This window comes from Dunckerocampus dactyliophorus, chromosome 17 (assembly GCF_027744805.1).
Source record: "Dunckerocampus dactyliophorus isolate RoL2022-P2 chromosome 17, RoL_Ddac_1.1, whole genome shotgun sequence".
NCBI classification, from domain to species: Eukaryota; Metazoa; Chordata; class Actinopteri; order Syngnathiformes; family Syngnathidae; genus Dunckerocampus; species Dunckerocampus dactyliophorus.
Window position 1 is genome coordinate 20267168 of NC_072835.1, and position 25448 is coordinate 20292615.

At 40.4% G+C, this 25448-nt stretch overlaps 1 protein-coding gene across 4 annotated transcripts; it reads right to left on the minus strand.

Moving 5' to 3' along the window:
• Positions 1 to 400: 400 nt before the first annotated feature.
• On the minus strand, positions 401 to 23431 carry LOC129169725 (putative cytochrome P450 120). Of its 4 annotated transcripts, XM_054756405.1 has the most exons (12): positions 23205 to 23426; positions 22863 to 23130; positions 21657 to 21734; positions 21412 to 21496; positions 20813 to 20848; positions 19325 to 19464; positions 18926 to 19049; positions 18717 to 18861; positions 17654 to 17764; positions 12948 to 13075; positions 4952 to 5039; positions 401 to 3127 (listed from the first exon to the last, which is right to left on the minus strand). In XM_054756405.1, the coding sequence occupies exons 2-12, from the start codon at positions 23050 to 23052 to the stop codon at positions 2951 to 2953; spliced, it is 1302 nt and encodes a 433-aa protein (XP_054612380.1). In that variant the 5' UTR covers positions 23053 to 23130; positions 23205 to 23426; the 3' UTR covers positions 401 to 2950. The 4 variants fall into 4 exon arrangements, with proteins under 4 accessions (XP_054612380.1, XP_054612379.1, XP_054612381.1 ...); XM_054756404.1 differs by having other exon boundaries at positions 22863 to 23426; XM_054756406.1 differs by lacking the exon at positions 21657 to 21734 and having other exon boundaries at positions 22863 to 23427.
• Between the last annotated feature and the right edge of the window lie 2017 nt (positions 23432 to 25448).

A 25448-nucleotide genomic window follows, 5' to 3' on the forward strand; every position in this document is an offset into this window, starting at 1 on the left:
GACCTTTTCAAACCTTGAAAACAAGAATTTAAAGAACCGTTGGGAAGCCAAGGCTGAAGAGGGAGGCGCACGTCACGTTGTCAATTGTTGCCAGTGGGAGATGTTGCTGGTGGATGAAATGCACAGAGGCCAGTGAGTCATCCTGCTCTTCGCAACAACCTCGTTTTAGGCCACATGCAATGTCGTGTACGTATGCAAGCGTGTGTTGCTCTGTGTGTGTGTGTGTGGGGCTTGTTCATGTCTGCAGCATGATTCCGGTAGCACAGTAGGTTAGCTCACATTTCCTGTTGGTAACAATCTACAATCTCAAACCGACCTCATTTGTAGGCACAAAATAAGACATCAAAAGTACACTATTGATTCTATAAAATATTTATTATTGCTGCTGATGTTTATTTTTTTTCCAGTCCCTGGTCTCATCCTGGGACCCACATGTGCCCATGGTCATTACGTGGTGACCCACTTTCATAGAGGTACGAGCTTGCTAATTCATAGATCTATATTTTTAAATGTCTTCCACTCATATGCATCTCAACTTTTTAAGGATAAAATACATTCAAGTTCATGTGCAAAATGGATTTCAATGCACAATATTAAAAGGGGAATGTCAACTATAAAAAAAAATCAATACTATTGTATATTATAGTGTTCCCTTGTTTATCGTGGGGGATAGGGTTCCAAAATAACCTGCAATCAGTGAAATCCACGAAGTAGCCAACTTAATTTCTTTGGACAAGTTCTTTGGACATCTATTTCTTTATGATAGATGTGTTAAGGCTTTAAAAGCCCTCACCGTACACTTTGTACACTTTTCTCAGACAGGCGTTAACATTTTCTCACATTTCTCTCTTGTTTAAACACTCAGAAAACTTCAAACTTTTGTTTGAATTTTAATGATCAACCTACAGGTCACAAGAAATGATGAAGTCACTCGCACGTATTTCACTCATGTGACCGTGCCTGTTCATCCTGGCGACGTTTCGCCGTGCTGTAGCGTTTTTGTATCCTTGCTAAAACACATTGTTGCAATACACCTTCTTCAAGCCGAAGATTCATTTACAAGCTAGCAAGCAAGCTCGCAATGACACAGGACGGCGATTGATAATGGTCTACAGCCAATCAGGACGCAGACAACAATTGGCAGTGCAGACAGACGAGAGGGAAGAGATAGACACTCAACTTCACAATGCAATTCTTCTTAAAGGGCCAGGCTCGACCTGTAACAGCGATCATATGCTGCAATAAGAAAAAAAAAAGCATTAAAAAAAATCCGCATGAACCACAAGAGAGAGAGGGAACACTGTAATAGCAAATGGATATTTATATATATCAAAGAAGACCAAAGATCTACTTTCAAAATATTTGTATTTCAAAATAAAAAAAATAGACTTCAAACTATCAATTAGGTGAAATATTTTAATGTAATTTTTGACTCACCAGTTGAGAAACACCCTTCTTAACTATTTAACTATGATTCTTGTTTCTTTTTAGCAAATAGTCCTGTAGAACAGGAAATATATATATTAGGGCTGTCAAATAATTAAAATGTTCAATCGGATGAATCACGGTTTTCAAATTAATCTTGATTAATCACCATTTACGACTACTGTATGTCTGAAATATGCCCATTTTTACTGTATTTTATTGAAAAAGATAAATGACAAAACAGGATTATACATATTTGTATTAACAGCTCCAAACAAACTGAAAATGTTAATCTGATAATCTATTTGCCTAACACTACTTTCTTTAATAGTAGCGGCAACATTTTAATCGCACTGTAAAGGGATAGTTTGGATTTTTTGACATGAAGTTGTATGACATCCCCATCAGCAGTGTAGTGCATCAACAGTGACTTTCCCCCCACTTCGTCCCGTTTGCCGAGTTCTGGTCGGTTTTCGTTGTGAAGCAGAGTAGTTCCGGCTAGTTGCTGGGGTCTCTTAAGTTAAGCGTTTTTCTTCTCAAAACAATGTGCGTTCAAACGAGTATCATCACAAAACTCTTACCCACAAAAAGGTCAGACCTCTCAAGTGCTTGGCGTTATTTTCTCTCTGTTCGTTTCACTGCGCGCTGCCGCTTGTCCATTGTTGTGTACGTGTTCCACAGTGTTCACATGTGCGGATGAAGACCGCTGCGATGCTAACTCTCTTGCGTCCCAATGGCAGCCTGATTTTTCAATCACGAAATAATTAAGACAGGAAACAAAATCAATCACATCATGCAGAATGCACCTTTCATTTTAAAGTCAAAGCAGTGGACAGACCCATGGTTAAAAAAAAACATGTCATGTCACCCAATAAGACTGACAGTCCTTCAAAGTCTATGAAAGTGAGTTTTTCCATTCCTAACCAACTGTTAGCCATGTGTAGTATTCAACATTTAACGTGAATTGTTGTTGGTTGGTGGGTGAGCCATAATCTGAAAAGCTGAAAATCACCCTTGTCCTCCCTGCCCCCCAGGTTATTTCACTCTGAAACACCTTGTGGCATCTTTTACATGTGATTCACAAGACACGCGTCACGCTGCCAAGTGAACCCTTTCAAAAATAACCAAGTTTGAGTGTGTGTGTGTGTGTGTGTGCATACTAAAAGGAAGCAAGTCAGTGTCGGTATGACAAACTGTTGCTAAGCAGCGCTGGTTGCTAGGTGGTGAAGCGTGCGGGGGGGGGTGCATGGGAGGGGCGGCCAGGTTTGCAGTTACTGATGGAATCTGAGGGCTTACCTCTACGTGTGTGTGTGTGTGTGTGTGTGTGTGTGAGTGTGTTTACACTACTGCAGAATGGAAAGTGTGTTGCTGTGCAAGATGTGTAAGTACCAGACAACAATGTATTTTTTTTAGTGTACATCCTTCAGTGATGGAAAGCAGTTTTTCCCCCACGATGCTTTAGTGTGCTAAGAGCAGCAGGGGAAGATCTTTGGGGTTGCTCGCTCCACTTATTGTGTTTTAGTTCTTAGTGCCCAAAATGTTTTGTGTTGTCGTTCCCGTCGGTTCCAGCTGTGTCCAGTGCAGTGAAGGAGACAGTCGGGGGGATGGCAGGCCGAGACACAGGCAGCCATTTGTAGTCCAGGTTTTGCGATGGCGGCTCCAGACACCAGTCATAGTGCTTTAAGAGGTACGTGCACGCCTCCTGCATAAAAACAAACCACGACAGGATGTTACACGAGTGTGCTTTTTTCACTGCAGGATAACATTCGTGGCACAGCTGGACTATCACATTTCCACGTAAGTTTGAAAAGACACATTTTAACACGACACTTCTACCTACACCTGTGGTCTATGGTGCACAAGACAAGAACCTTTTCAAATCTGGTTCTACTCCCCATATAAACGCCACTATCACAGTCACGCTTCTCTACTGCCGGATGCCAACGTAGCACAATGTCCAGCCTATACACAGTTGGCCCGCCTCCCTCTGATTTATGAACGAAGATTATCCCGATAGAGGGGGAGGGGCAGAATGAGCACTCCGGGGGAAGACGAAGGGACGAAAGAAATGATGGAATGGAGGACGGATGATGAGGGAGGGAGGGAAGGAGGAGAACGGCGAGGGAAGGCGATGAGTCACATCCATGACCTAGATCCCTGCGGTCTACTTTTCACACTGGTCACGCCCTCTCATGTTGTGTGTGTGTGTGTGTGTTTGTTTGCGTGCGTATATGTTGGGAGTCGATGTGTTTTAAAGTCATATCACAACAAAGAGATTGTCTTTGACGAGTGCCTTGTTAAGGTGTATATTTCACCATGCATTGTAGTATGTACTCTAAATAGCACCATTTCTTTTAAAGTGTCTCTCAACAGCACAAGCCAAACCTGCAGTTTCTAGCCCTAGTTGAACATTGACTTCAAATACGTGCCCTAACTTGTAGTTTTTCCTCCACATACATTTGTCTGGGTAATCATTTGAAATGGTTAGTTTCAAGTTTGCAATGATTGTCTTTTTTAGTGGCGCATTTCAACCAGCGGCACCAAAGCAGAATGTTTTCTATTTAAAATATCATATTTCTACATTTCAAAAGACAAGAATACAGCTTTCTGTGGCCAGCAAAAGGACATGATAGCTGAAAATATTTTTGCATGCTGTGACTGTAGAAGAAGAAATGCCATCAAATGTGGTGGTACCTCGGTTTTCGTTATTCATTCGTTCCAAAAAGGTTCGACAAAAACCGAGGCAATTTTTCCCACAGGAAATAATATAAATCAAATTACTAAGTCCCAAAAATATTAACAATAAATACATTTTATAAATAATGATTATAGTTTAGCACGTTGGCCAATACAGGAACAGCCTGGAGATCGGGAAGACCTGGGCTCGATTCTCCCCTGGGCTCGATTCTCCCCTGGGCATTTCTGTGTGGAGTTTGCATGTTCTCCCCGTGTGCGCGTGGGTTTTCTCCGGGTACTCCGGCTTCCTCCCACATTCCCAAAAACATGCAGGTGAGGTTAATTGGCGACTCTAAATTGTCCATAGGTATGAATGTGAATGTGAGTGTGAATGGTTGTTTGTCTATATGTGCCCTGCCATTGGCTGGCGACCAGTCCAGGGTGTACCCCGCCTGTCGCCCGAAGTCAGCTAGGATAGGCTCCAGCATGCCCCCGTGACCCTAATGAGGATGAAGCGGTATAGAAAATGGATGGATGTATGGATGGATTATAGTTTTACATGCAGACAACAATGCAAAATTAATTATAAATGACAAATGGACGGAACTTATTGGCAAATGGACTAGTTTGTTTTGTGACAATACTGTACGAAGACCGAGACAGTGTACGAAAACAGAGGCAAGATTTTGGACAAACACCCAAGCCTGGTGGTTATGGTGAATGCTGCCTTTGGGATTGGTTGATGGTTTCAGCTCATAATTCACCACAAGGCACTGTTGTTTTACTTTAAGTTAAGTCTTAAGCTTAAGTCTCAAAATGGTAAAACTTGAGTGTATTTGTTCTTGCTCACCTTAAGGAAGAAGTCCGTAAGTTTGATACCGATGCAGTTTCTAGATCCGCCACCAAAGGAACAGATAATGTGCTTGTGGTCTGCATTCCTATGCAAAAGCACAGTGAAATGGTTACACAAGAATGTTAAAAATGTGCGTAGAGAGTTAAAGGACAATAAAGAATTCAGTGGCGTTGTAGACCGAAGAGCACCCACGTCAGAATTGTCTTCATTGCATTGTGCAGAACAACAGTGTCATTCTCAACATGGTCATCACATGCACTAATTATCCTTGTTCAAATACGTTTTAAAGTAGGCGGCTATAACGGCTATAATCCCTTGATGTGTAAAGATGATACACTGGATGAATAACATTACAAACCTATTTTACCTAAACTGACTCTTCTGTAGTTGTGTTGCCTTGTAGGGCCGTCCTTGTCATTTGGTTGAATAACATTTTCCTCTCGTCAAACCTCACAAGTAACACAACAGTTTGGTTTGACTGAGCAAAATCTCATGTAAACTTAAATAAGTCTAGCTAACCTCCTGCGTCAAAAAGGCAAGACCTTCACATCTTCTGTCAAAAATACATTTCAAATAAACAGAGGCTTGCAGCAGGTTTGTAAACAACGTGCTGATGCAGGCCAGAGGGCCCCAACCCCCAGCACCACTAATGTATCCTGAAATCTGAGCTCTGATTAAAGGAAAACAGGAAGCATTAGTGGGTCCTGTGTGTATCTGAGAGAGAAGCAGAGTGAGTCTGCTGCGTCCCTCTGTAATAGTTTAATGCACCAACAGCCTGATCGTAAAGCAGCAGGACGTGGAGCAGACAATGCAATTCTGGTGAGAGAGGAAGTATTTTCAAGAAATCCAGCATACGATATCAAACATGCTGTAAGGGGAGGAAGTGACTCAGAGATGTGTGTTCTATTGTAAGGTATAAATAACCCTAATACTCCCTTGTACGCGGTATGAGCTAAAGTACTGAGCATGACAGTGCCCCAGCGGGAAAAAGCAAGGTCCCATAAAGGCATACTTGGCCGAGACTGGGTTGAAAGAACTTGACCATTGGGATGTACTAGAACAGGTAGTCAGACCCTCTCTCGGGTCTAAATGTTCTTCTGGACAACACGACAACATCTTGTAGAAAGTCTTCCCAGAAAAGTGGAAGCAGTGATAGCTGCAAAGGGGTGACCCAATCAGTTCTTGTCAGTGATCCACTTTTGTGCTTCTCGTAGGCTAGACTGTACATACACAGATGCTGCAGGATGCAGATTGAAATGCTATGGCTACAAGTCGCTGCAAGCACAGCCGGTTTAGATCGGATAACATTTGAAAATTTAGTGGTCTTCTAGTTATAATGAGTACAGTGGAACCCTGGTTTTCATCATTAATCCTTTCCAAAAGGCCCGATGAAAACCGAATACTTATTTCCCAAAGCAACAATGTAAATCCAATTAATCCGTTTCAGACACCCAAAAATATTAACACAAAACACAGTTCTGGCACTTTTTTTTTGCAGTGTTGAATACAAAAAAAATCTAAATCCTTCCTCTCACACTCAGCACGCTGTGCTTCGGAAGAAGGAAGGAGACAGATTCAAAATGTATCATTCTGTATGCGTTCTATGAACAAATAAACCACCCCCACACACATTAAAGGATTCCCAGGCCGTAACCTGTCTTTAGTGTTGCAACTCTTAAAGAACCACGATCCATTCTTCACAGAGACTGAGTCACCCAACGTGTGGATGCTTTGTTTGGGCACTGCATACCGTGGACTAGTTTGTTAGGTGCACTCTTTGGCCATACCACAACCGGGACATATTATTAGCAATAATTTTGGTTGAAAACTAAATACGACTGAATCTGGAGCATATGAAAAACGAGATTCCAATGCACATGGAAGTATCAGAGTACTGACAGGGAACATCTGGCTTTTCTTAAAGTTTTGTGTTTTCCATCCCTATTCACATGTAATAACACATCCCGTACAGGGTCAAGTCAGGTCGAGTTGGAATTCTACAGAAACGTTTGCTATGTGAGCCCCTGCACTGCTAATAGCCCCCAGGATAAGAAAATTGTCTCTAAAAATGTAAAAATGATCAGCTGAACACTATAAGTAGAGAACACACTGTACACTAATTTGACATTTAAGCTGAGTAACAATGACCGTCTTGTATTGGGTGTGGGTCAACAATCCAAAGGATTCTTGCTTCAACCGCACAGTACTGAAGATCCGTGTCAATGTGTGGTTCAAGTCTGTTCCACGGATGACTGCCAGTTTTGGTGATACCAAATAACCATGGACTTCTTACCAGTCAGTGAAATATACAAAGGAACCCGCTTACCTCAACGCCCCCTTGGACTGGCTGGCTGATGCCGACATAAGCGGTGATCCACAAAGCCGAAATAGAAACGGAAACTAACCATTGCTTGCACATTTACCAGTGACTTTGGCCAGAAACATAATGAGAATGGACAATAACGAAGGTTTTTTGGGCAGATCGACAGATGAGGTCAGATAGGAGGCTCCGTAGACGATGATGTTCACAAATGACATTGTAATCTGGAGTGAGAGCAGGTGAAAGAAAACCTGGAGAGATGGAGCAATGAGCTGGGGAGGGATGAAGGTCAGTCGTTGCAAGACGGAATACATGTGCGTCAATGAAAGGGTATCAGGTGGAACTGTGAGGATGCAAGGAATAGAGGTGAGGAAAGTGTAGGAGTTAAGTACTTAGGGTCAACCATTCAGAGCAGCGGGGAGTGTGGAAATAAGATGAAGAATCAAGTGCAGGCAGGGTGGGGTGAAGTGAGGTGAGAAGAGTGTCAGGAGTCCTTTGTGACAAAACAGCAAAAGTGAGGAGAAAGATTTCCAGGATGATGGATAGACCAGCCGTGATGTATGTTCTGGAGACGGCAGCGCTGACCAAGACAGGAGGCAAAGATGGAGGTGGCAGAGCTGACGATGCTCAGATTTTCATTGGGAGTGACGAGGATGGCCAGGATTAGAAACGAGCAAATCAGAGGAACAGCCCAAGTTAGACATCTGGGAGGCAAGGTCAGACTGAGATGGTTTGGCCATGTGAGAAGGACAGATTGTAATTATACTGGTAGAAGGGTGCTGGAGATGGGGCTGCCAGGGAGGAGAAGAAGGGAAAGACCAAAGAGGAGGTTTGTAGATGTGGTTAGAGAGGACATGCAGGTGGTAGAACTGACAGAGAAAGATGCAAAGGACAGGGCAAGATGGAAACAAGTACTCCGCTGTGGCGACCACTAATGGGACAAGCGGAAAGTAGAAGAAGATCTAAGAGAGCTACTGCGGTCATTTTGTTGTATGTCTTGACTACAGTCACAGTAAAGCTTTCGCACATGCACAAATCTTCTGGTGGCTACCAAAACAAATTAAATGGCTGCATTTTGTCAGATGTTGTGCACTGAATTAGAAGTCACATTTTAATGCTGTGTGACTGGACTAGCAGTTACATCGTTGTTTCACACTGCTTAGCGATGATGAAGATGACAATACTACAACACATCAACATCTATAGCCATTCCTTGTTTATCGCGGTTAATTGGTTGCAGACCCAACCATGATAAGTGAATTTCCTCAAAGTAGGATTGAATATTAATAAATGGAATATTTTCAAACAGCATAGAAAACCTGTTTATAACTATTATTACAGCCCTGTAGGCATGAAATAACACCGCTATTTACACTTGTATTACCCAATGTAGTAGACATCATAAAAGAAAATAAGACATCTTAGACATGAATAAAATAATGGCATAATTGGTATTGATAGCGTACTTCCTGGTGGCTATTGTCTCATCAATATAACATCACTGACACCTAGAGGCCAGTGTAGAATACTACTCTGCTGCCGCTGTTTGTGTTTAAGGAGCACTTCAATCGCTTTATTAACAAGCAGGTAACACATGCAGTGAACATTCACAAAGGAGCTGCTGTCGGCCACTCTCCACTGAAAACCTGCACTCGGCTAACAATCCACTCTAGCCAGTTGTCACACACGCCCCGCTTCTTAAAGGTGCACACAAGTCACAGAGACTGTATTACAATTCACATCATATCTTTTGAATAGCTTACGTGTATTTTCGTTCATTTAGCAGTTTTTATGCTTAAATGCTTAATTTAGGCCATGAATATGTACAACTTGCTTAAATATGCATTTATTGTTTACTAATAATAGACCATATTCAACCACGAAACAGCGATCATTTATTAATTAATAGTTTTAAATCCCTGCTAGAGTGAGGGCGCGATGTTCGAACTGCAATGTAGCGAGGGACGACTGTACGGAACAGTTTTTTCCTAGAAATGACCACTTTGGCTCTCAAATGTTATGTCAAGTGATTGACCATATTTGCTGAAGTCAACTTAAGCAGACACTTTTTAACGTACGTGGTCCTTTTGGTCCATTTTGGTGCGTAAACACGAGATTCGCTCGAGAACTTCTTACAGCGTGTTGCTCACATGCAGCAACACTACTCTCAACATTGGGCTGCTGTCAACATCATTAAGGATGAAGATTATATTTTGACGTCCACCCAGGCGTTGTAAAGATGGCGAGGAGGTGATCGATCGACAATCTCTTTATCGCAAAATCAAAACAGGCCACCGTCGGGTGAACCGTGCCACAACAACATCAGCAAACCCAACTGTCCCCTCTGCAGGCAGCCGTACGTGCAGTCAGGACACAAGCCACGTTCGCAGACGCTTGGAAATCACAACTTAGGAGTGTCTTAGGAGTTAATTTGTATATAAGATCTGACTTACACCAAAACTCGACTTACATCACAGTCTAGGAACGGACCTCGTATGTAATCCGAGGACCACCGGTAACAAAAATAATAATAATAACACAGTGGAGCATTCGACATACAGCAGACATGTTGGTGACATAAGAGGAACCGAGGTTCCACTGTAATAGAAACGAGACGTAGGTAATGTAATTGAGATGTTCTTTTAATATCCTCTGTGAATGAAATTGATTCATGTCTGAAGGGACTTCCTGTTCTAAGATCATAGAAGATTACAAGCTGTGGTAGCTTGCTTTCTTATCTGCGTAAGGCAGTATTTCCGACTCGTGTATCTACGTCCACAGTGCGTGTGGGCGTCTGCCTGATAGGACGATAATGCGCCGGCTGTACTATTTGCTTCACACTGGAAAAGCACACATACACAGGCTGATGATACGGACACACACACATGCACATCCATCTTACTAAACACACACAAATGCTGATTGGGTTGTACTGTAGTTATAGTTAGCGGGCTTGTTATGTAAGAAGACTGCAGTCATTCAAGCAAACTGGCAGGTGGCAAGAAGAAAAGCAGCCAGGCAACTATCAGGGCAGACAGGCAAACAGTCCCCCAGGACGACTGACAGATGGACAAGCAGAGAGGGAGCACAGTGGGATGAGGAGAGCGAAATAGACCGGAAGAACAATGGAGAGATGGAAGGATACATACGCAGACTGAACTTTCAGTCAGGAGGGAAATGAATTAGCCTGGCAAATATGCAAATCATTTGTATCGCTGTCTCAATATAAAAACATCAGCTGACTGTAAAGGGGTTTACTGTATATCATCAATTCAATATATACTGAATTCATACGAATAGCTCTCTGTGACAGTGTCAAGCATGATTCTATTTGAAGAGGCAGAATCGTTTGTGCAGGTGCAATGAAGTGGCCGGTGAGTGTAGCTGTGTTATGTTGGATCCAGTCAGCTTTTTGGTGGCCTTTAAAGGGTATGACGTGACCAATAGCGTCACCAGACATAAATCTTTCAACACACACAACCATCATCCACTTTAAGTCTGGGTGTCTCAGGCGCTGACAAGATAATGACAAAAATATAACAGAATATGTTTTGGAGTAGGACACACACACACACAATTCATGGGGAAATCCCCATTGGTAAAATCAGGCATGAGGTGTCCAGTTACCATGGCAGCAGCCACCTATCTGTTCATTCAGTCTTTTTTTTCCCCCTTTTCTTCTCTTTTTTTTTAAACTTTTCCCTGTGGTGGAAGCTGTAACTCAAAAGTCAGTGCATTTTAAAAACATATGAAATGCACGTTGTGGATCCCATGAATAACTCATTAAGATGTCTCATTAGTGAGTGGGAGAAACACATGTTAACGCATTATGATGAAAAGCTAAATTGTCAGGAAAAACAACATCTTAACCTTGAAGATATCACATTAGGATGTGATTGTTAAATGGTGATTCATTAACTGACAAAGGGAAAACCCAAACTAATAGAACATTTTAGAGGAATTACCCTATTTTCATTCTGAGCCTTGCACACAAAAACGAAGAAGAAAAAAAAGAGATAGGATCTGCTCTGAGTCATTTTTCTGTATCCCATCCCCTTCCACAAGGCATTCTGGGAGAGAAAATGAGAAAACGACTTCTCCCCCACCCTTTGATCACGCTCACACATACACTGGGGCATCCCTATTGGTAGTCACGGCATCAGGTGACCCGCTACCATGGCAGCAGGTTCCAGCATAGACACATTCATAGCTTTTGGCCCTTTGCTGTGACTGAATGGATGTGTATGAATGAAAATAAACAGGTGAATGGCGGCAGTGAATGAATGGAAGCACTGGGGATGGAGACGGAAACAGAGCAGGTTCAGATGGATGCCTCTGTCTCTTTGTGTGCATCTCCTTTTGTTTAGCATACGGCTACATTATTGCCCTCCAATCTCATTTTAAGTCTGTCTGACTGCACAGAAGGTGACTGGGTCAGATTTGTGTGCTCAGGCGATGCTAATCTATCTGTATTGGTTCCCATGGTAGCAATGTAGCATGAATGGCCAGATAAAAGTTGTGCTTCAGTCATCATTTCTTGGAAAAGATTGCTTGCTTTCAGTCTGAGACTTATCATTGAATGACCTTGATAGAAAAGCCACGTGTGTGTCCTTCGTAGTACCTGTGTGCGGGGCATGTGTTACACACCAGTTCAAGTAAGTCAAGGTCAAGTTAATTCACCTGATTGGTGGCAATCTGCCTCCACCAGTTTTAGTGACATTGACAGTTTTAATGACAGTATGTGAGATGCAAAAATCTATGTTCAATGGCTTTATTTATGTTTTGTGTTTTTTTTAATCTTGTCTATTCTAACTGTAAATTATATGTAGTTTCAGTTGTTTTCTGAAATACCTAAACCAGGGGTGACCAAAGTGCGGCCTGCGGCTGTTTATTGGCCCGACACATTCTACAAGTAAAATCTAACGAAAAAACTAAAACAAAAAACACCAACAACAGCAAAAATGGAAATTTTCCTCATAATTAAATAAGTAATCTAGCGAGAAAATGTCACAATTTTACAAGAATAACGTCATAATATTATGAGGAAAAATAACGTCATTTTAGTAGCATAAAGTTGAAATATTAAAGAAAAAATATGTTATTCTTTAGAGAACTATTACGAGAAACAAACAAAACATCAAATAAAAGTATTCTGGGGAAATTAGGTTATGGAAAAAGTTACAATGTTATGAGAACCTAGTCAAACTATAATATGAATAATGTCAAAATTACAAGAAGAAAATTTATGGAAAAAACAATATTTCAAAAATTTTAAAAACCACTAGAGCAAAAATGGAAAAAAAAATAGCTGTAATTTTGCAAAAATTAAAAAAAATATATTAAGAGAAAAAGTTGTACAGTTGAACAATTATTCACACTCGCACTCACATAACCTGACATGTGGGTTAATGTGGGAGGAAATCGGAGAACCCGGAGAAAACCCCCCCACACACGGGGAGAACATGCAGACTCCACACAGAGATGCCCAATGGAGATTTGATCCGAGATCTTCCCCATCTCCTGACTGTGTGGCCAACATGTTAACCACTCGGCCACAAAATGTCAAAGTGGCCCTTGCCCTTTCATTTTTCACTACGTGGCCCTTGCTGGAAAAAGTCTGGACATCCCCGTCTTGCACTCTAATGGTCTGTTGGGCTGAAAAGTGACACTAACCTTCCGCTCCATCTCTCTGGCAGGAAGCTGTCAGGCTGCTCAAACACTTCTGGGTCCCGGTGGACGGAATAGCTGATATAGACCGCACCATAACCCTTTGGGACATGAAAACCTGCAAGGGTAGTGTCCTGCACACAAACAAGGTTAGTGACACTCATTTTCTACATAATGAAGAAAAAAGATGTGTATACATTCTAAATAAAAGTAATTGACTCAACAGTATAACATATAAAAGCATCAAATGACACTGTGTTGCTTTATATTGCAAAAAGAAATGGATATTAACAATGCAGCACAAAGAGAGAAGGTTAATTATGTGACAAAAATGGGAGACTTAATCAAATTTAATTTCAATTTTTCAACAAACTTTTCCTGAGGGCTCTGATGAAAGGAGTCACCTTGAGGCAAAAAGTCCACTCACCCGAGTTTTTTGCCCTCCCAATTCACCTTTTCACTGCATCCATTAGGAGCTTCACTAATGGACTGCCACCCAACATAATCACTGTTCCTTTTTCTTCTTAGCCCCTTTCTCATTTCTCCCTCGGCCTCTCTCTGCTGGAGTGGAAAATCTGCTACAAATCTCTTTCTTTCTCCTTGTTCTCGCTGTGACATGACTGCCCTTGTGAAGCACATACTCTCTGCACACACACACTTTCAAGTTGCAAAAAACGGTTGCATATCTTAGTTCCACCCGACGGTGTGTCCACTTTTTCCATGTGACAGTGTATACTAATTATCTCTCTCTGCACCCACACACGACAGAAACTCATCATTTCCCTCCCTCTGCCTTTCTAGTTATGAGTTTGACACCTCCGTGAGTTGTACTGGGAGGGGGATGGACGTTCTGGTTATGTTCATAAATTGTCATTAGCTCACCAATGTATTTGTGTGTTTTGCTGAGCTCACACAAACATCACTGGTGCAGAATACATGTTCTAATAAAACTAATTTTAGGAAGATGTGCAGCAGTACGTCAGTCATTTGTTCCAAAAGGGATTTTTTCCATAGGAAATAATGTTAATCTAATGAATCTGTTCTAGGCACCCAAAACAACAGATACACTTTATAATGAATAATTACAGTTTTACATGCAGGAAAAAAAAGTAAAATACAGTAATCCCTCATTTATCGTGGTTAATTGGTTCCAGACACCACTGTGGACTTCCGTGAAGTGGACTATTTTTATAGGTGTGGCTTAGAAAACCTTTTTACAATCTTCTAAATACAGCTCTTAACATTATTAGAGCCCTCTACACATGAAATAACACCCCTATAGTCACCTTTACATTTTTTATTACCCAATACAGTAGATATAATCAGAGAAAATAAGACACATTGGACATAAATAAGATAACACAGAGTCACAGGTTAGCAGTTCTTTGTTGTTTTTTTCTGGACAGCGTACGTCCTGTGGTGGCTATTGTCTTATCAATGTATTGTGGTGGCTTTACACTGGTATTACCCAATAAAGTAGACATGTAAGACATAAATAATACTCCTGCTTGTGGGTCACAGTGATTGTCTTCCCTAGTGGACCTTAGTGGAGGACAGGAAGTGACGTCGGAGTTTCAGAGTTGAGTTTTAGCTTGTCATGGATTATGGCCCCAACAGCAGCCCGTGTTGTTATTATGATTATTATTATTGTGCCTGTTGTGAGATAATTTAAACCTGCAATAAATGCCTGTTCTGGCGATTACGTCTACTGCTTGTCGCACCAAACAATTAGTGACCCCTAGTGGCCAATGTAGAATACTACATTTACAATTAGACTGCTTCTTCTGCCTTGTATTTGTATTTTCGTTCATGTAGTTAGTTCATTTAGCCAGTTTTATGATTGAAAATGCTTCATTTAAGCCAAGAATGAGTACAATTTGCTTTTTTTTTTTTTTTTTTTACTAATAATAGGCCGTATTCAACTACAAAACAGCAATCATTTATAGTTTTTGAAAAACCGCGATAGAGTGAGCGTAATGTTTAAACTGCAGTGTAGTGAGGGACGACTGTAGTTATAAATAATGTATGAAATGAATAAATGAACATTCCTGACTCACTCTCTGTGCATTTTTATTGATTGCGGCTGCTAAATAACCCGCCATGGGGCCAAAGAAAGTTGCTAGTGCCAGCACTTTTGAAACACTATTGAACAAAGTACAAAGATGGCGTCTCCTCCCTCTCCGCTCCTCGCCACATTCACCAACAAGAGTCTTCAATAAAGGTAAAAGTGATGTTAATGTGTGGGGTGCTTTGCTTGGGAACTTGATTCCGTGGGACAGTACAGCACAGGGCAAATGGAGTTTGTTGCACGTAATATTGTACGATACCCGAGACAGTCTGACTAAAAACGAGGCGAAATTTAAAACAAATCATCCGAAAACTGGGGCGTTTGTGATTTGAATGTACAAATACATTTTTTGTAGCTTTAAAACTGTATATTTTAACCCCTTAGTACTCTTCAGTAGAAATTATGGTCCGGTAACTGGTTTGTTATACTTCCCAAATAACGTAACGAGTGCAACTACATCTGCTGTCCAAACCCCTCACGTCATGATTTTTTTGTTCCACTAAGGTCACCAGCAATCAAAGTGTAGTGAAGCATTTCCTAGAAGTGACGAATGGCTTTCCACTCAGCTTCACAGCGTCACCAGTGCACATCAACCCACCCCCAGCAACCCCTCTGACTTCCATCCGGGGGGGAACGTAGCCGATCAATCACACAGACGGATCAATTCCTCTGATTGGACTGTTGCATAAACGCGCTTGATGAGGTTGCCAAGATGAAAAGATACAGCTGGTGCGTGTGCAGTTGGTGATGCTGCATGACTGCCTGAAATGTACGCTTTTCAAAGACTGGATTATGCGGGCTGAGTGCTAATGTCAAACCGGCATAATATGGTATTCATTATCTACAGGATCGTCACATACAGCAGAACCTCTCAAGTCAATGTCGCTGAGATTGCAACATTTGGAATTCTAACAAAATTCAGGAGGAAACACTAATCAAGTCGGACAAAAAGAATATTACATGAGACCTTCAATCTGTACAAACAGTGTAAAAATTAACAAAATAATATACGATATGTTTAAGCCATCATGAAATGAACAAATCACAGATAAAAGGGAGTCATGATACTGTACCTACATTTTTGTGCTTCTGTACAGTCAAGCCTCGGTTTTTAAAGGCCCCAGTTTTTCTACGAAAATGTATGCCTTGGTTTTCGTACACTGTCTCAGTTTGTGTACAATGTTGCGTGTAACTGTATCGTCCGTTTGCCTTCTAGTGTATCATTTCGTGTTCGTGCCCAAACAAAGCAGCCTAGACGTTGGGCATTCACTGTCGATGTATTTTTTTATTGAGTGCGACTGCTAAATAACCTGCCATGGGGCCAAAGAAAGTTGCGAGCGGCAGCACTTTGATAAAGAAGGTGAGAAACACCTGAATTCATGAAAGAACTCATCACAAAGCACTAAGATGGCATCCCCTCCCCTCTGTCTTCGCCAACAAGGGTCTTGGAGTCTAAGAGTCAGTAAAGCTAAAACTTATGTTAAATGTTCATTGATCAGGTTCATTTGTCATTTATAATTATTTCACATTGTTTTCTGCATGTAAAACTATAATTATTCTCTATAAAAATGTATTTTTTTAAATATTTGTGTGTCTGGCACGGATTAAATAGATTGACCTTATTTTCTATGGGAAAAATTGCCTCAGCTTTTGTACGTTTAAGTTTTTGTCTGCCCTTTTGGAACAAATTAGTAAGAAAAACTAGAGAAGCACTCGGAGAGCGCAGACCTCCACCAGGCGCCATAGTTCACCCCCATATTGTGATTTACACCAAAATAATAATCCTACATTTTTTGCATCAGTCTTTGATATTTTGTAAAAACTTGTCCTGTATTTTTTTCCCAGGTGCGCTGACCATTTTTTGTGGGGTTATATGCACAAATGCCGAAAATTGTCCCATCTTGCAATGTCAAAGAATCCTTTAAAAAAAAATCCTGGATCCCGACGGTGATCCGGATCACCCCCAAAATGTAATCATTTCTTCCAAATAAAAATAAAAAATAAAAATAAAAATAAAAAAAATCATTTCTTCCATATCCCATTTCCAACAATTCCTGAACATTTCATCCAAATCCATTCAGAACTTTTCAAGTAATAAAGCACTAAGTCACCATTCTGTTCCTTAGGTGTTTCCTTAACCATTTGTGTAGCACTTGCAAAGTGGAGTTGGTACTGCGTGCATTTACTGCAGTTAGGTCGCCATCTAGTGGATGTAGTCCAACACACAGTGACGCAGTGTGCAATGAAACTTGTACGTAACAGCAGACAACATATACACAAGCATGTTCACTGTATATATGTATCAGTCTTACAGCATTCAATTCAATTAATTGATCTGCTGTTGCAACTAAACACGAAAATGTAATGACTTTGCGCTACAAAGCAGGACTTAGTGTCCAATTCTGACACTATATGAATAATTTTACACTTTCCGCAGTTTTCCCAGACAAAACCAACACAGACTTTGCTGTATTACATTTGTCTGACCTGTTTTTCGGCAACTTGACTTGCAAATATTAGTTGTGTGTGACCTAGATAAACATTCCACCCACATAAGTTCTGTCTTCATGGACATGACAGGAACCGGCACACGGATGCCACCTAATCCTCGCACCACAAAAATCTCCAGGTGGGCGAGTTTTACCTTCTCTGCTATCCTGCGTCCACCAATGAAAGGAGGCCAGAGTCTCTGAACCTCCAGCAGGACGTCTTGCAGATAATCAGCATCCATCAATGCTCGCTGACGAGTTCCCTCCTAAAACCAGAGCAAAGTTTTAGGTCAAGGGTGTCAAACTCGTTTTCAGAGCCTTTAAATAATGTGACACCGTAGCATCAAAACACAATGACTTCTGCCAAGAAGTGCAACCTAATACAGTAAAAGGACCACATTGCACCACCCTGTAGGGACCAAATGTTGTTACCCTTCACAACCTTTGACAATAAAAACACCAAACTAAATCATAATACTGCTGAGTCCTAAACGTATTTTAAAGGAGCTTGAGACTATGCAAGGGTGTCCAAAGTGCAGCTCAGGGGTCAATTGTAGCCCAGAGTTGTTTTGTAATGTAACATTCTATCAAAGAAAAAAATGCTTTTCTAAAGTTTTTTAATGTTATGATAAACTAACAAAACAGTGAATAAAGTTAGCTTTTCTTGGAAAATTAGGTTGCGGAAAAAGTCATAATGTTACGAGAATAAAGTCAAAATTTAATGGGAATAAAGTCATAATTGTGAAGAAAATTTACAAGAAGAAATATTATGAGGAAAAATAATTATTCATAATATTTTTCAAAAATATATGTTGGTTTTTAAAAGTCGTAATATTATGAGAAGAAGAAGAGGAGATTATGAGAAACAAACAAAACAAAATAAAGTCGTAATTTTTTTTAAATTACGTAGGGAGAAAAGTCAAAATCTGGGAAACAAGTCGTAATATTACAAACAGAAAAATTATTTTAAAAATTATTTTAGAAATAGTTGAAATACACTATTTGGAGAAAAACAGTAAAAATGGGAGAAAAAGAGCAAAGACATAAGTTCATACTAATAAATGCTTTTTCACCTATATCTACCTTTGTTGCTTTACAAAATATCAAACTGGCCCTTGCATCCTTTCATTTTTCAGGATGTGACCCTCACTGGAAAAAGTTTGGACACCCCTGATTTACACTCTCTCCCCTGCTGGTTTCCCTGATGTTGCTGTGTACCTGTTTTTTCCCACTGAGAGCCACAGTGAACGAGGTGAGTAGTGATGCCAGAGCTTTGGGGATGAGGGCAGAGATGAACAGCAGGAGATGCTGGGAAGCACAGCTGGAGCTGGGCAGCGGCAGAGACTTCAGGGAGCCCACAAAACTGCAGATGGAAAGGTGAGAGCAACAGTGGTGTTCACAAGTGACCGATTTGTCTTTTTGTTTACCCTTCTGTGTCCTTCTCCAGTTTGTCTTTGATGATGTCCATCAGCTGCTCTCTGGCTTCCAAGGCCATGGAAAAGCCAGATGACCACATAGGAACCTTCAGATTGACTGGAGCAGAGATCAGACCTGTAAACAAACAGTCAGTCAGTAAGTACATTTTATGGCTTTTTGTATTTAATGTGAAACAGGAGGTGTATTTAGCAATAAAATTCAATAAAATAAAGTTAAAATCAAATAAAACATAGCTTTCGAAATAAGTCAGCAGGAGGTAAACATTTCTCACATAATGGTGATGCTGATGTAGTATTTTATATGGAAAAAAACGATTTCCACTAGTCTGGGCAACATTATTGTGATCGATACATACCAGTTAACCCATCATGCAGCAGCATTGCACCTACCATGCCAGTGCTGAGTACAGAGCTGTGTGATTTTCTGGAAAAGTTCTGGCTGCTCGTTGGGACGAACGTTCAAGAAAAGTCCTAACACCAGCTCTGTCCCCAGCTGCTTAAATGCGGTGTACACACACTGTGGCTGCCCGCTGCGTATAAACACAACAGTGGTACATGCATTAGTTGGTCACAAGAAAGTGTGTTGAGAAGGTTCTCATAAGCAACTGTAACTTATGTATTCAGTGAACGGTGTATATATTTCATGTGTTCCAGAGCGTATGCCTCATAACTTGATATAAGGCAGGGGTGTCCAAACTTTTTCCACCAAGGGCCGCATACTGAAAAATGAAAGGATGCCAGGGCTCCTTTGATGTTTTGTAACGCAACACATGTGGATTTGCTAAGAAGTTGTACACATTTCAAGAAAACACTGCATGTCAGCTTTGTGATATAGGTCAAAAAGAGTGTATTATTAGTCTGAACTTCATTCTTTGCTCTTTCTTTTATTTTCCAAATATTTCATCTTTCTTCTTACATAATCTTGGGAAACTATCTTCTCGTAATCCTATGACTTTATTCCCATGATATTTTGACTTTATCAGCTGGGATAGGCTCCAGCATGCCCCCGCGACCCTAAAGAGGAGAAGCGATATAGAAAATGGATGGATGAATGGAAATTTTGGCTTTCTTCACTAAATATTATAACTGTTTCTCCAACCTAATTTAAAAAAAAATAGTTTTTCTCATATTTTGTCTTAATATTTTGACTTTACTCTCATAAAATTACAGCTGTTTTTTATTGCTGCTGTTTGCTTTTTTTTTTTTTTTTTTACATTTTCCAACCATTTCAAATTTCTTCTTGCAAAATTTTTTTCACATAATTATGACTTTATTCCCATAATATTTTGATTTTATTCCCATATTATAAATTTTTCCCTAACCTCATTTAAAAAAAAATTGCTTTCTTTTTTGTTTTGTTTGTTTTTCATAATATTCTGACTTTCTTTAATACGTCAACTTTATGCTACTCAGATAACATAATTTTTCCTCATTATACTACAATGTTATACTCGTAAAATTACTGCTGATTTTCCCATTTTTGCTGTTTTTTTCTTATTAAATTATATTTCCTATTAAATTATATTTTTAGAATGTGCCACGGGCCAATAAAAAAACAGCTTTAATATTTCAACTTTACGCTACTAAAATGACGTTATTTTTTCTCATAATATTACGTTATACTGCTTAGAATGTGCCATGGGCCAGTAAAAAAACCAAAAAAACAGCAGCGGGCCACAAATGGCCCCCGGGTCGCATTTTGGACACCCCAGATTTAAGGCTACGGGGACAGCAGAGTAATGAGGCTGATAAATCTCATAGCAAAAGTGTGCTACGATCCAAATACAGAGTATGTCAGTGTCTGAGCAGCGTATTTATTGTGTGCTAAAGTACAAATATATGCATTATCCTATGTAAAAGGTTTTACTCTTTAATTACCTGAGGGTGAGATCCTTCAGACAGCGTTCACATACACTGGAGAAAACGGAAAAGTAAGATTGTGTCTGTCACACACTTTCACCCAGCACACTGCACCACTTTCACATATTAGCATGGGTTATATTACTGTCCTCATTTGTTAACACTGGACCACACTTCTTTCACAATCAACTTTTGACACACATGGATGACAAAAGTGTACTTTCATCACAAACGTCTCTAAAAGCATTTTTTTTTTAACCCCAAATCAGCTGCTCTACAACACTGTCAAATACACATTAGCAGCATAAAACCACAGAAGTTTGGACAATGGCAGCCACAAATGTTGGTTTTCACAAAGTTTTTAGATCTTTTTGTCAGATGTTAGCGCTACTACAGTATGGCGCTCCCCAAGCCACCTAGTTATCACTTCTGCCTTTGTCATTGTCATGACAAGGAGGGACTTTGCAATGAATTGCCATTCATCTTATCACTCTTCATAACATTCTGGAGTATATGCACATTTCCATTGTAAAAACTGAGACAGCAGACTTTGTGTCAGCCTCAACAATGTTGGCCACGACCGTACTGCTTGTGCCTCGTTACACGTCTTTACCTACTTGGTGATGTAATCAGCCGCCGATTCAAAACAACTTCCTGAAAACAGACTGGTGAGAGACAGACGGAGAAGACACGCCTCCTCACCTGAAGGATGTGCAAAGATTTGTTGATATCACATGACGCTCATAAAAAATACATGATGAAAGTAAACACACTTCCCAAGGGAAAGTTAGCCATCTCAAGAGATCCATTATGTGATTTTGTGTGTGTGTGCGTTGGTTTGCTTGCACGAAGTCATGTTTACCGTTAGTGGTAACAAGGGTGTCACCGTACATTTTCGTCATTAAATCAGTCGGATCCTTCAGAAACACATTGGACTTCTCTGGAACGAAACAAAAAGAATGATCACGCATGTGTCGAGGAGAGGTCTCACTCCGCTGGAATTAACCGTGACCAAAGTTGACTTGACATGACCTGAGTCATGGTGACCTGTCAATGGGCTGAGCAAAAACATAAACACACACTCACCGGACACAACATTAGGTACACCTGCACAATCTAATGAGGATCCATGCTCATCATAACGTTAAACGAAGCTCACTTCTTAGCAAAGTGCATTGTTTTTATTCATGTTTTACAGGTGTTACCTTCTTCTTACACTTGTGTGAGTTACTCTCGAAAAAAAAGTAGCATGAGGCCCATACGCAACTTTGAATACGTCCTTTTTATTTGTCATTTAAGTCAAGCGAATGTTTCAAGAGTGTTGTTGCTTTAACAATAATAATCCAGTAGTTAACTTATTACATTTGTGTGATATGTAAGGCACGTCTGTAAAGCTGTTTCCATTTGATATTTAAGTTGAGTGGTTATTTTGTCAATGTAACGTATTAATACTAAAGCGGATACCTTCTTATTACACTTGTGTGAAAGTTACTGTTGAAATGAGGTCTGAGGCACATCTGCAACTTTTGCTACTAATACACTGTACTACTAATCACTTTTTAGCCTTTAATACATGATAAATAACGTACTCCAGACATAAATGCCATGAATGCATCTTATATAATTGTAGCATGGCATTGCCATATTAAGATGTGACACTTTTTGTAGTTTAACTCAGTATACACACTAAATGTGGGTTGTACAGTTTGCGTTTTCTTGTTTTGTTTTTGTTTTTACCAGTGACTAGAAGGGATTTGGAGATAGAACATCTCCCCCCTCCCCTGCCCCCCCTGCAGCACCATCACGAGTCTCTCCCATGACGGATCACACCAATCTGTGGGTGCATTAGGCGCCATTAAAAAAGTTGATATCAGTACAGTTTCATGTTAAAAGATAAAGGCATGACGCGTCATCTCGTCGCGGGGAACACAAGTTCAACTTAGAAAATCAGTCACCCCTGAACAATGAGCACAGTCGAAGTTATTATGAAGCTGTAATAAGCAATGTGTAATAGCCTATATACAATGATGAAATTGTGTTGGTAGGCAGGTGCAGCGCGAGCACATACCGCACAGCAGCTCTCTCATGCCTTGAGCCGAGCACACAAAGGTGGTTGGTCTGTTGAATAGGCGGCTCTGAAACACCCTGCTGCCGTGTTTCTCCATCTTATCCTGGCAGAAGCTCACCGGGTCTCGGTAGAAGTCCAGCGACTTGTCCCCGAGCAGGGACACACCTGCGTTGCCCGGTAGTTTTGACATAATGCAGCAGTTGCAGCAACGGCGGCGGCGGCTGGGGGGAATCGGTGAACGCTCTCTCGTCCAGGTGATTCAGCCAGTCTGAATTTGACACGGTGCTATTAGCGCGAACGAGCGAAGCTAAACTTTACCAAACAAAGTCCGTTTTTTTTTACCTTTTGTACTGTAAAAGTCCTTGTTTCAAGACATGTTGCTCGGCGTGTCAAATTACCGCCACTATTTCCATTTCAGTAACCGAAAGTACTGAAAGTACCTGAGACTGGTGCATTCAAGTGCCCTCGGTAAATTGGGCGTTTTGCCCGTATGTGACGCTGAACGCTCACAGTTACTTCCGCAATCTTCCTACCCCAGGCATTGGCACACAAAATGCATCTTTTAATGTGACAAAAACAAAGCTATATTCACGATGTATGTTATGTGTCACAAATTCAAAAGTACACGTTTTAGTGTTGTTGCATTTAACTGCCATATTTGTAGTTTTTCTATGTGGCAAGTCAGAGCAAGCCAAACACGGATAAGAGCGGGTCTTTGTCAAGCAGGAACAATTTTACAATCAAATAGTATTGTTAAGTGCTGTTATTTTGGCTGTTTTTGTGATCTATAAAACCAAATATTGACTAAATACATTATATATAGACTACTCACATAAAGTTAGGAATATTGAGCTTTCAGGTGACGTTTCATGAAGCTAAAATGCACTTTAAACTTAAAAGGTGAATTCAATTTGACCTCATCATAAACTCTTAAATGCAAATGTCCAACTGTTTAATGTGTCAGTACCTTTTGCAGAATTTGCTGTTCTGTAACAAGGAACTGAAAGGCAAAATACACAACAGGTATTTTTTTTTCACAGAAAGGCTTGCAGTATGACTTACAACCTCCATGCAGTCTCTTGATGAATTGTTGGATGCCATCTTGGTCTCATGGTGTCAAAACGTGAACACCATGAACCGTTTAAATACCAATTGTAATTGAATCAGAAAATGTATTGGTCTATTCATGGTCACACATCTTTGTGACACACAATGGCTCATCCTTTCATTTTTATGTATGTGGCCCTCGGCGGGAAAAGTTTGGACACCCCTGCTCCTGTATTTGTCCCAGAATATACTTACTAATTTAAGATTGTGAGTACAGGTACTGTGTACTTCTCATGTCCAGCAATGTGATCCAGCATCCCTCTGGTGTTGCACCCACTGGACAGCTCACACATTGTCCTTGATCTACTGCACTACAACAAAAAGGATGAAAATCACCACATCTGCCATTAGCATGCGTTTCATTTTCTGGCTGCTTTAAACTCTGCACCACAAGACTTGTCACGTTATACAGGTGTGGCGCTGCAGACAGGTAATGAGCTTGTAAAATACCTTGGCTGTGAGCTCAGAGTGTGCAACCTGTTCTAATACTATTCAAGTGTGAAGGAGGAACAGAGAGAAAGGGAAAGTGTCTACAGCTGACATTTAATGGCTGCAATAAGCTGGGACTTTCACTTTGTGTTTCAGTTTCCATAAGACAACTATTTTCATTTGACCAAATTTTTGTCTTGGTAAACTTTTGCATTACTGCGAGCAACCAAAATGATTCCTTTTTTATTCGTTTGTAGTAATGTTTATGTTTATTCTAATAATGTGAAAAAATTTATCTGTTGTAACTAAGATTTATAAGGTTCATCAAGGGCTGCAAATAATAATGATTTTCTTAGTCGATTAATCTGAAGATTGTTGTTTCGATTAATCGAGTAATTGGAGGCTAACTAGTTAGCTCAGTATACAGAACTGAACTAACTGAACTGAACTAAATAACCTTTCCACGATATTCTTTTTTTTTTTAACCCTTTATGATGACAGGAAAAGCATTCTTTTTAAGCGAATATTTGGTGTCACACTGGCCTCTAGTGGCTGAAGCGTGACATTACATTTGCAATAGATGACACCCCGAGACAATTTCATTACATTTGAACCACATTGGCAAATGCCGTTGCATTGTAATTCATAATTATCACAATCACGTAAATATTATTAGACATATAATGATAGGTATCGATTACAATATGATTGTTATATTTTGCAGGATAGGAGTTGTAAATGTATGCAGTGCCACAAGATGTCGTCAGTGTACACTGCATGTCTAAAACCTGCCACAGCATGAATAAACCAACACTAGCATTTGCTGCTGCAGTGCACACTTGACTGTTGAATGTAACGTGCACACTGCTCATTACTTCCTGTAGTTGCATAATAGCTGTAACATATGCATAACGTATACATTACATAATAGGCCCACTGCAAGGAATAGAATGTACACAGCTGAGTGTGTATCTTTCCCCTGCGTGTGAACTGTGTGGCTTGACCAAACTTGTAGCAGGCTCCGCCCCCCTCCCTCGGTCCTACTACGTG

Excerpts from the sequence above, each read along its gene's own strand:
- LOC129169725 (XM_054756405.1), bottom strand. The coding sequence starts at position 23,052 with ATGTCAAAACTACCGGGCAACGCAGGTGTGTCCCTGCTCGGGGACAAG. Across the intron at positions 19,050-19,324 it reads CTGTACTCAGCACTGGCATG|GTCTGATCTCTGCTCCAGTC; the intron begins GTAGGTGCAATG and ends GTTTGTTTACAG. Across the intron at positions 18,862-18,925 it reads CTGGAGAAGGACACAGAAGG|TTTTGTGGGCTCCCTGAAGT; the intron begins GTAAACAAAAAG and ends TTCCATCTGCAG.